General features: G+C 35.2%; 1 protein-coding gene across 1 annotated transcript; it reads right to left on the bottom strand.

The window, feature by feature from the left end:
* Window positions 1-3,103, bottom strand: LOC134264651 (putative nuclease HARBI1). The gene is made up of 5 exons (XM_062746919.1): window positions 2,683-3,103; window positions 1,239-1,351; window positions 747-858; window positions 423-612; window positions 1-196 (listed from the first exon to the last, which is right to left on the bottom strand). Exons 1-5 carry the CDS (start codon window positions 3,101-3,103, stop codon window positions 1-3), a joined length of 1,032 nt encoding a protein of 343 aa, XP_062602903.1.
* Between the last annotated feature and the right edge of the window lie 9,257 nt (window positions 3,104-12,360).

Here is a 12,360-nt window from a genome sequence, read left to right as displayed (position 1 = left end):
CTACCCAAAATACGTCTGTGCGATATAGTCTTGCAAGTGACTTCCCTCTGGAGAATTGCACACAACTTGGTGGGCCGTCGGATCAAATGCATCCACTTGCTGGTCCAATCTATCCATCACATCACCAGTTCGAATCCCAAGATTATGAAGGATGACGCAAGCGACAACGTATGCTACTGTCTGTTCAGGGGCCGTTCTGTAAAAAAAAAATCAAATTAGATTTGAATTTTTACTTAGTTACATGTATTTTGATTGTGTTAGTCCCCAAGAGATGGCCGTCAATATTTTTAGTTGAGCCAATATGAAATATTTAGACGGTTTATCTGTTAAAAAATATAGAGGGTATTATTTACTGAATATAGCAAAATATGTTATTTTAGAAGTTGCATGTATTTCATCTAAATAATGGAAAGCTTCTTTACCTCAGAGTTCCTTGAAGACAGGAAAACCTCCGTTTCAGAATTCCAAAACTTTGCTCAATAAGAACTCTGGTTCGACACAGAGATGCATTAAATCGTTGGTGAGCGTTTGTCTGCGGGTTGAGGTATGGTGTCATTAAATAGCGTCGACAGGGGTATCCAGAATCACCCAACAAAATGCCATTGTGTTCACCTAAACGTACATGTGAGAGTTTCTTAATTGAATTTCTAGAATAATAACCTTCAACATTTCAAATTTATTTCCCTTCTTCATCGATAAACAAATGGATCAATTTTTTTTAGTAAAATATAAATAAAGTTGTTTACCTCTTTCGAATTGTCGACAAAGGAAGGATTCCCGCCAAATCCTGCTATCATGGACACTACCGGGCCAGTTGGCACACACACTCGTGAATTGGAAGTTGGCATCACAAACCATCTATTTGAAATCAAAATGAAAACCTAACTTTTTAAGATGGCTGATAAATTGCATATAATGCTGCAAAATTAAAGAATTTAAATAAAAATAATATTGATATGCAGTCTCGTAGCATCAGAAGGGGTGTGGGAGGCAACTTTTTGTTGCAGTATAGTCAGCTAAATATGATTTAGTAATTAGGAGTTCAAACGACTTTTAAAATAAAATTTCTGCTTATCAAGTCCTTTTTTTAGGGGAATAGATTTTTTCATTGGCTGCCCCTTTCAAAGACGACGCTCATATCACTGATGTTTTGATTAAAAAGTCTATAACTTCAACATTGGAAGCATTTGATATGAGATAAAACAACAAAGAAAATAAAGAAGAAATAAAATACTGACCTGTACATTCAAAGAATGGAATCCCTTTCTATTCACAAAATCCGGTTCATTTTCAGTTGGAGCCATAATTCTAATGAATGTTCCATCAACGCATCCCAGTGTGTTCGGGAATCCTGTGTAAATTTATCATACAATGTATAATGTTTAAGTTTTATTTATTGAAGAGTCTAACTTACAATGCGTGGTAAAAATAGTACATATATAGATATGACATCCTTTTAAATAAACATAGTTATACGCAGAGGTGGGATCTTGAAAAGGCTAGGGGAGGGGGGGGGGGGAGTTTGAGGTCGGGGTAGAGGCCCATCGCCATACACAAAAAATGATTTTATTAAATCTTTTAAATCGTGCAGGGGGGGGGGTGTCAAATCTTATCACACACACACGCGCGCAAAAGACTGAAATAGATAACGAATAATTCAATTTACCGATTCATTACCATATATAATTATTTCATTTTTCATCAAAACACTATAGGTCAGCATGTTGGTATAAAATCATGAAATTGCAAAGTATTGGGGAAATTATAGGCCTAATAAACCATGAAATATCTGAAGATATAATCAGTGATGGCATAATTTCAGCTGTTCTCAAAATGGAGTACAACTTGCGGGAAAAAAAAATTGTTGTAAACTTTTATTATAGAACAGCATCCTAAATATTGTACAGGGTGTGGTCATGAAAAATATTAAGACCAGTAAATGCTCTCTAGTTTTCATATATATTAAGAATGATTAGAGAGTTTAAACTAAATTATATTGTAAAGATGAAAGACAGTTAAATCCTGTCTTCTCCTACCCTACCCCACCCCCTAAAAAACAAGAAGAGATGAAATCAATGTTAAGTGAAGTCAATCATTTAAAAAAAACTCGTGAAAGCTAGATCTGAGTTTAGGGAAATGCATTGTAACAATGCCGGTAAGTGTATCAAGTACGTGTATTTACAAATCTTACATTTGAGGATTAATTTCAGCATTTAAAGCCGATTCACGTTCAGAGCCGGTTAAAATTTGCAAGATTTGATAAAATAAAAAAAAAGATAGGCACGTTAGGGGTTCTAATAACAAATCTCAAGTATCCTGTGAAACTTACAAAACAGTGGTCAGAATTTTGAAAGCATTAGTCTCTTACATTATTTAGAACAATGTTGGGAAACACTTGGGGAATTTACATTAGGCCTATAGTCTATAGGATTATTATTTTGCCACAGTAACTGAAGTGGGGAATGTTGGATACTTCTGACTAAAAAAAAATGAATAAATGCTGATTAAAATGATATATAATGAATATGTAGCTTGTGTTCATTATCTATCTGTCTTTAGATGTGAGACATATATTGTGAAACACCCTGTACATGCACGAAATCGAAAAGAACGAGTTATCCTTCCTACATGTAAGTTTTGAAAGAGAAAGTAGAAAAGCAAACAAAACGACGAACAACATACCGGCAATTTTGATGAACTCTTGCTTCGTTTTCCGTGCTTGTTCGTCTCTAGGGAAGACAATGAATTGTTGTCTTACAGTAAGGATGGCATTAGTGACTGATCTACAGCATCTACCGACAGTTGACTCAGACACATTCATGCTATCACCTATCAGTTTATGATAGGCGCCTGTCGCAAAGAACCTCAGACACACGAAGAGCTGTAAGAGCGGAGGTAAGGCATTGTTTTTTGTACTATCTATCAAAGTCCCACCTATCAAGTCCAGTAAATACACGACTGAAGTCTGTCTAAATCGATAGCGGTCAAAAAGTTCATCGTCTGTGTAGGCTTCTAAGGGGTTCAGTCGGTCTCGTATCACCCTTTTTGACGGTCGATTGCGATATCTCCGAAACCTACGTCGTCTACGACGTCTGCCAGCCATGTTCAATTTGCTTGAGGAAATTTTTAAGGTTGCTATGAAGCTATCCGTAAATATTTGAGGATTTCCTCAAGATAACACCTCAATTTTTGCATGGTGACGGTGATTTTGGGGTGAGGTAAAGAATTTGAGGGTAAACCTCAGAGTTGAGGCTGAATATTGAGTTGAGGGGTGTTGGTGACGGCGGGGCCTGGATACCTATCGTTTTTAACCTAAAATATATTTGTTGATTAATTCACAATTAGAAAATGCATTTCTGATATTCCAATTCGCTTATTCTGCAAAAATATTGGTGATTTGACAATTTTTCCAACATAATATGATAAACTTTTATCGTTAACTTTGAAGAAATACTGAAGAAAAATAACTTTTTGGATTCAGGGATACTTTTATGAGTATTTTTGTTTACTTACATATGTAACTGCTAATTTTATACACCTGAGGATAGGACTACCTTAGAAGGACTCACCGAATTCGGTACAATCCAGCACTTCTCCTGCTTTTTCTAGCGGGGATACAAAATGGTATTATATTAATTAAAACAAACATGTCATCAATCTTACAAACAAATGTCTAATTGTTATTAAAATTTGTTACGCTTCTGCTTCCTAACTGCTTTATTCTAGAACAGTGCTAGTGATATGGGACACATACAATTTCAGTATTAATGAAATATCTAAAAGTCGATTAGAAGCCACAGCAATCGTTTTCTTCTTTTCACGTACAAGATTCAGGACGAATTCTGCTTCGAATGATAACAACCAGAAGTCTCTGTCGAGACTGTAGCTCTACTGGTTTGTACTTAAAATAAAGGAAGAGCAAAATAGAAGTTGGAATATCAAACTTTACAAAAGCAATAAATATAATAAAAGTCCTTGATCAAGTCTCTTTTTTGTGGCAAGATTGCAATAAGACTAAACTTAAAAAAATTCAGAATTTTCAATTATAGTTGATTTGGGAACATGTTAATCGAATTAAAAAACACAAAACTGATAATTATGTATTTCAGTGTTGTCTACTTTCATGCCAAGTTATTTTATTACAAGCTAATTTAGAGACTTTGTGTCCCCGCTTAGGGAAAAGTAAACCATGCGCAGTTCGGGGGAGGGGAGGGGAGGGGGGGGGTCGGATCTCCCTGACTGAATTTGAAGATTTACTAAATGTATACATGTATACTGAAGCAAATAAAATATGCCAACATGGATAAAAAATTTGATTGATTATTCTTTTTGTGTATAGAAGATTCTTTTTATGTGGAATACTTATCACACTGTAGGCCTTTCAACTAATTTTTCAAGTTGCACATATGGTAAAAAAACATTGTATAGATAGATTTATAGGTACATGAAATTATCAAAAAAGACAATAACTTATGTATAGTTTTAATTACATCATTAAAAAGTTTAATCATTTATAATTGACTTTTCCGATGTTGTGTTTTAAGAACAGGTAACTCAGGAGTGAAAAATGACCAACTAAGTGCCGATTTATGAGTTATCGTTTATAGGCATGACATATTGGCTGCTTCAGCATTGGTATTGTTATGTACATAAAAGGGTTCCTTATATACATTGTTCTGTACACAAAAGTCTTGACCAAGAAAAGGAGAATGCCTTTACTCTACCTGAAATAACAGGGCCAAATGAATGGGGAACAGACTATACTCAATATTTAACTCTCTTTGACGATTGTTATGAAGAAGAAAATTCAATCGCGCTTTTTCGCTTCCTTTATAAATAAATATATATATTTACAAGTAAATGCAATAATCGATCATCTTATCTGTGTTACTAAGCACAAAGGGGAACGACCGAGTATAAAAATTTAATCAGGTTAGAACTAAGAAGGAGGGAAGACTTCACTTTGTATTTTAATTAAAGAAATTAATTATATGTAGTTAAACGGTGTCCACAACTAGACAGTAAATTAGTTTAACATTGGTGCTAAATCTTAAAACCACTGGATTCTATTGAGACCAAAGAAGCATTTCGGAAATGCTAAAATCTGCTTTGCATGTAAACAGTTAGATACCTCGAGCCTGCTCTAAACAAGTTTCAGCGGTGAGTTATCGTTCACAACACCGACCCCTAGCGGTAGTTGAATGGCCTACACACTGTAATGAAGATTTTACGAGTTTTTACAAGACAGACCTATGACCTCATATTTTTTTCATTTCACATGCTGAATACTATCATTTGGTAAAAAAAAAACGCAACGGACCATCCGAGATTCGATCCCGGGACCTCTCACATGTGAAGCAAGAGACATACCACTAGACCAGCAACTGCTTTAAACTAGCGAATGTTAAATATATGCAAGGATGAAATCACATATATGTATATATTTACGTTCGATATTGTCACAGTTTTATACACAATGCATGGTGTCTAATTTAACGTTTATTAAACAGTTCTAATAGATGTAATAAGAATATAAAGTCCACCGAGAACCTGTTTTATACGTAATAACTCTCCTCATGCCCCTGTGCTAAAAATAGCGACAAGTAACGTAATACAATAAATACAAATAAAACAAACGGGACAGGGCACATTTATAGAGGGGTGAGAGATGTCCTGGGGAATTTTGATATTGAATTACATTGCAAAAGCTCAAAATCTTCGTGAAATATCGCCCGTAAAGGATAGGGTTACACACAGACATAATGTATAAATTTTCGACTTTGAACTTTGACCTTTTGACCTCAAAATCAAAAGGGTTTTCCTTAGGCCACAGGGCGTTGTTATGTAAAATTTCATTGCAAAAGCTCAAAGGGTTCTCGAGATGTGGCTCGGAAACCAAAGTGTTATAACAGACAGAATTTGCGTATTTATGACCTTGACCTTTAACCTTTTGACCTCAAAATCAATAGGGGTCTTTTTTTGTCTTTAGGGAGTTGCTATGCAAAATTTCATTGCAAAAGCTCAAAGGATTCTTGAGATATCGTGTGGAAACGAAAGCGTTACAGACAGACAGAAAGACAGACGGACGGACCCAAATGAACATCCCCCACTTTTCAAACGGGGGACAATAGGACTAAAACTGTATTTGGAGTAGCATTTTGAAACTATTTCACAAAAAATTCTATTTTTAATTACAACGGCAACATCTTTCATCGAAATAAAAAAAAACAAGAGGCCCATGGGCCACATCGCTCATCTGAGTACTGTAGCTATGAAAAAGTAGAAATTGGTTTATTATTGAAAAGTTAAAATCCAAAAGTAATCCCTTGATCAATCATGGATTTGCTATTCTTCAAAGAATTTTCCTATATATTTCTATGTAAAACTTTGGTCGGCCATTTTGGCCCCGCCCTACCCCCGGGGGTCATGATTTGAACAAACTTGAATCTACCCTATCTGAGGATGCTTCCATATAAATATGATTAATTATGGCTTTGTTATTCTTGAGAAGAAGATTTTTGAAGAATTTTCCTATATATTTCTATGAAAAAACTTTGGTCGGCCATTTTGGCCCCGCCCTACCCCGGGGATCATAATTTGAACAAACTTGAATCTACACTACCTGAGGATGTTACCCCATAAGTTTCATCTTTCCTGGCACAGTGGTTCTTGAGAAGAAGATTTTACAAAGAATTTTCCAATATATTTCTATGTAAAACTTTGGTCGGCCATTTTGGCCCCGCCCTACCCCCGCGGGTCATGATCTGAACAAACTTGAATATACCCTACCTGAGGATGCTTCCATATAAATATGATTAATTATGGCTCTGTCATTCTTGAGAAGAAGATTTTTAAAGAATTTTCCTATATATTTCTATGTAAAACTTTGATCGGCCATTTTGGCCCCGCCCTACCCCGGGGGGTCATGATTTGAACAAACTTGAATCTTCACTACCTGAGGATGCTTCCATATAAATTTGATGAATTATGGCTCTGTCATTCTTGAGAAGATTTTTAAAGAATTTTCCTATATTTCTATGTAAAACTTTGGTTGGCTCTTTTGGCCCCGCCCTACCCCCGGGGTCATGATTTGAACAAACTTGAATCTACACTACCTGAGGGTGTTACCCCATGAGTTTAATCTTTCCTGGCACAGTGGTTCTTGAGGAGAAGATTTTTAAAGAATTTTCCAATATATTTCTATGTAAAATTTGGTCGGCCATTGTGGTCCCGCCCTACACCCGGGGGTCATGATTTGAACAAACTTGAATCTACACAACCTGAGGATGTTACCCCATTAGTTTTATTTTTCCTGGCACAGTGGTTCTTGAGAAGAAGATTTTTAAAGAATTTTCCAATATATTTCTATGTAAAACTTTGGTCGGCCATTGTGGCCCCGCCCTACCCCCGGAGGTCATGATTTGAACAAACTTGAATCTACACTACCTGAGAATGTTACCCCATAAGTTTCATCTTTCCTGGCACAGTGGTTCTTGAGAAGAAGATTTTTAAAGAATTTTCCAATATATTTCTATGTAAAACTTTGGTCGGCCATTGTGGCCCCGCCCTACCCCCGGGGGTCATGATTTGAACAAACTTGAATCTACACTACCTGAAGATGTTACCCCATAAGTTTCATCTTTCCTGGCACAGTGGTTCTTGAGCAGAAGATTTTTAAAACATTCCACCAAATTTTCATTAATTCCCAATTATCTCCCCTTGAATAAAGGCGTGGCCCTTCATTTGAACAAACTCGAATCCCCTTCACCCAAGGATGCTTTTTGGCAAGTTTGGTTGAAATTGGTCCAGTGGTTCTTGAGAAGAAGTCGAAAATGTGAAAAGTTTACAGACAGACAGACAGACAGACGGACGCCGGACAAAATGTGATCAGAAAAGCTCACTTGAGCCTTCGGCTCAGGTGAGCTAAAAACAATACAGAGATTAATGTATCTTAGACTAAGTGTAGTCTACTTGTGTGTCAAGTTATATTGAAATCAGCCCAAAACTGTAAAAGAAGTTGCATTTTAAAGTATTTCATAGAAATTTCTATTTTTAGTTACCACGGCAACACCGGTCATCGAAATCAACAACCGATACACAGAATTTTACACAAAACAAGGAGGAGTAACCTTTTGAAAAATTGTTTACAGACAGATGGACGGGCGACGGACGCATTACTATTGCATAAGCTCTTCTGGTCTCTGGCCAGTAGGGCTAAAAATAGGTCTGCTAATAACGGCGTGTCCATGGAAGTCTAAGACATTGCGGAAGACATGGTCTCTTATAAAACACAAATGACCGATGACAATGTAAGTAAATTTACAAGCTCCATTTATGTTGAAAAAGTAGCTTATTTAATATATCAAATTTGAAAAAGCCTGTTTGTGTTCCTACTCTACCACTGGTTAGTTATGATTTGAACAAACTTGATTCTAGACCAAACGAAGATGCTTCCATAATAAAAGACCAATCATAGCTTTGCTGTTCTTGAATAAATCTTTCTTCGTATTCCTGGGTAACTTTTGACCGCCCACTTTTGCCTCACCCTACCCTCTGGGGTCTTGATTTGAATAAACTTAAATCTACACCACTTGAGGATGCTTTCACATAAATATGACCAATCATGGCTTTGCAGTCCCTGAGAAGAGGTTCAAAAATTTATTAATTTAAATATTTATTTATGTAAAAGTGTGACCGAACCCTACCCCTGGGGGTCATAATATGAATGCACATGATCCTACCCTACCTAAGTGGAAGCATCTTCACTCTAGTTTCATCTTGCCTGGCCCAGTGGCTCTTGAGAAGGAAGAAATTTCTTTTTAAAATTTCATTAATTTTCAATAATTCATTATTATCTCCCCTAGGATGAGAATGTGGCCCCTTTATTTGAACAAACTTGAATCCCCTTCACCCAAGAGTACTTTGTGACAAGTTTGGTTGAAATATTGGCCTAGAGGTTTTTTAGAAGATGAAAATGTGAAAATGTGAAAAGTTTTAAGACGACGACAGACTTTGTTTAACATGTATAATGATTTACAAAATACAATAGAATTAATAAAATAAAACATTTTACCTTTGAAGCTTTCTTTAACTGAAAGGTATTCCTTAGCAGAGACAAAATATATCTTATCTGCTAAGGTTTTTTCAGTCAAATGTGCATTGGATTCTTTCAGAAAAATACAGGCTTCCTCCTGGTGCTTTCGACGAAGATTTTCGGCCTGTATTATACAAAGAAGCAAATAAAAATCTTGGAATTTGGCAGCTTAAAACCTATTGTATTTTTGCTTTAATATTTGCTTTAATGGTTCAGTTCTATTTTGCTGAAATGGAAAAACAGCAGCTCGTCCAACCTTTAGATCTAAAATAAATCAAATCACTTAGACTATTTTTCATAAGTACAATATCCAGTTTTTTTTTACCCCACGACAAGTTTCGAGAGTTATAATGTTTTTGACACGTCCGTAAGTCAGTCAGTCCTTTTTTTGTCAGCGCACTCCCCATCAATTACCAGACAATTACGATTCCTTTATTTTTGTAAGCAAATGACGACTCTTTTGTCGATTTCAAAAGTTTATTAAATAAATCCAATTACAATTTTTCGTGATCGTATAGTTTTAGAAATATTTGTTCCTGAAATATGATCAGAAAAGACCAATACACTTTTTATATAACTGTCCAAAGGGTCCGTCCAAAATATAAAGAGTTTAAGACCGAACTCCAAATAAATACATAAACAAAAGTCCAAAAGAATGATTCCCAAAATGATATAACGCCAAAGAGATGTAATGATTTGAGAATAAGCCGGGAATACTCTCTTCTGACTAAAACAGGGTATTTTGTGCTCAGTGGGTATCCATGGTCTCGGATATAAAAATGCATTTCATTGGATAATTTACCATCACCAACCAACTACGCTTTGTCCGTAGGTCTATCCGTTGACCTATGAACCCCAACATGGCACCACCCTCAAATGTAGGTAAATACATGTTACTAATATTTATGGGCTCAGTCCCCATCTCTGCACCACAGGAGTTCTAGCCTCAAGCTCTTTTACTTATTTACTTCAAAGTTCCCAATTTTATTGCTCTTAGTCAAAACTCTTAATAATACCATTGTATTTCCGTTCAAATTTTATTACTTACTATCGATGGGCTTGATTGGTCTATTCGGATCAATTTCATTACAAAATGATCTACCAAATTATAGTGCATTTGAACAATAACAAAATCCAATTTGTTTTGACAAGATAATAATTGTTTACAAAATTAAAGTCCTTTTTCCAATTATACAGTCACTGAATTAGTGTCACCAATAATAAACATTCTGATTTAATAAACCTTTATATCATTTTACTTTCACTGCTAATAACTAAAAATGATTATGATATTTATATTGTCTAAGTTTAAAATGTTCAAACAATATGTCTGTACTAAACCCTATAGGTTTACATTTTTCCGGGAATTTCGGCACCTTTATCTTCGATTTTTGGCCCATACCTTGAATAAAGAGAAGGACAGTTTGGCAGCCTAACTCCTCTTTAACCTCTGTACATAATTTTGTCAAACTTTGCAGATATCTAATACACAGTATATGTATGTGCATATTACCAGGAATTTCTGATTCCTGCAATTTTCTGGGATTTTTGGCACTTTTCAACTTAGATTTTTGGCCATGTCGTGAATATAGAAATGAACTAGATATCATTGAGATGGTGCACATCTCAAAGGGCCCCGCTTTTAGCAATGAACATGGAAATGTAACGTAGCTTTAAAAGGATTTATTTTGAAGGTGTTTTAAATTTTAGGAGACAAAACGTTCTACTCCCTGAAAAGTAATACAATAAAGAAACTTTTAGAAATGTATTCTCTATGAAAACTGTTGCATATCCTCTATCATAATATGGAAGAAAGATCACAAATGTTCAAATATCCAGTCAATTTGTTTGAGGCTGAGTGGACTGAAGAGAAAGAAATTATGCAGCAAACAAAGACAAAAAAGAGAGGCTATTTTTTTACTCTAGACCTAGAAACTTTTGACCTTTGTTCAAGGTCACTGCACAGTCACTGACCAAAGGCATTCTGTGAGTGGAGTGTGAGCAACATTGGACTAATAGGAGAGAAAATACGAGGGTTTATCCAAAAGTAATGTCACAATGTCCATATCTTTTGTTTGGCGTTATATTATCAAATACAATATACCAAAAGATGTAAATTACAAATCTAATAAACATCGAAATTTTCATTTAATAATGTTTATTTAAATTTATTTTATAGATGTTTAAAACATGAAGCATAGTGGGTGTCGACGCGTCACGACTGAACGTCACATTTTAAAGAATTTTTTTTAGAATGAAAAATACAAACACATTTAAAAGATTCTAAAAAAGCACGAATTCTCTCATTTTAAAAAAAAAAAGACACAATGCAAGTCGTTTTGTAGTCTTTAATCGAAAATTAAATGACGGCATTGGTATTTGTGATCATAAACATTGTTGCTTTACTCTCTCGAATTGAACAAAGGGATTGTCGAAATCGAAAAAAACCCGGCTCGACGAGTTGTAATGAATTTTTGCTTCAAATATTGGAATCATCACTATAGCTAGCGACAGTTACGTTAATTTATTAGACTCACAGAATAAAGAATGTAAATAAGAGACTTCTTTGTATAGATGGTTTCAGTAATTTTGGGCGGATAATGGTTCATTGAATGATCAGAAAGATAAGAAATCGGACGGAAACATTCAATGGTGTCTGACGTTGTCAAAAATCGCAGACGGATAGAGTGACATGTGAATTTTAAGTTTGCGTTACGCCACTGTTCAAAACAATATTAACAGAGGGCTTAATTATGAAAAAGAGTGCAAGAGTAATGGTACCAAGAATTCTTCAAGAAAGTTAAGTTGGTGAAAGTGTTCACGAATCACAAATGTTTTTAAATAGAGAAACACCGACATCTTACGAACGAACGTAACTCGCCGTAACTTCCCGTATCTCGATCGTTTTCTCGGGACCAGTCATTGCAGTTTAAAATCGGGACAATTTAGTTTTTTGTAAATCATAATTATTTCCAGATCTTAATCCCTTTTTAAATGATTTCATTTGATCAAATGATTTCTAGTTTCTTATTTTTCATTACTTTGTCATAAGGTCTACAATGACATTCTTAAAAAAGCCTACGATGGAGGTAAAAAATAATACATAAGACTGTACGTCTTGGAAACACGTTTGTCATGCTTCAGTGATTTTCATAGTGTGGGCGCTGTGTTCAATAGAAAGAAAGGCTATTTATATACAATGAAATAAAAACTAGATTCCAATGCTGTGAATCGTGCAAAGGCGACAAGTTCATGGGCGGATACAA

Source organism: Saccostrea cucullata, unplaced genomic scaffold (genome assembly GCF_032062105.1).
Source record: "Saccostrea cucullata isolate Sc308-1 unplaced genomic scaffold, CSIRO_AGI_Scuc_v1 ctg1162, whole genome shotgun sequence".
Classification (NCBI taxonomy): Eukaryota; Metazoa; Mollusca; class Bivalvia; order Ostreida; family Ostreidae; genus Saccostrea; species Saccostrea cuccullata.
Note: the sequence above shows the minus strand (reverse complement) of the source record. Positions and strands in the feature narration are given on the sequence as shown.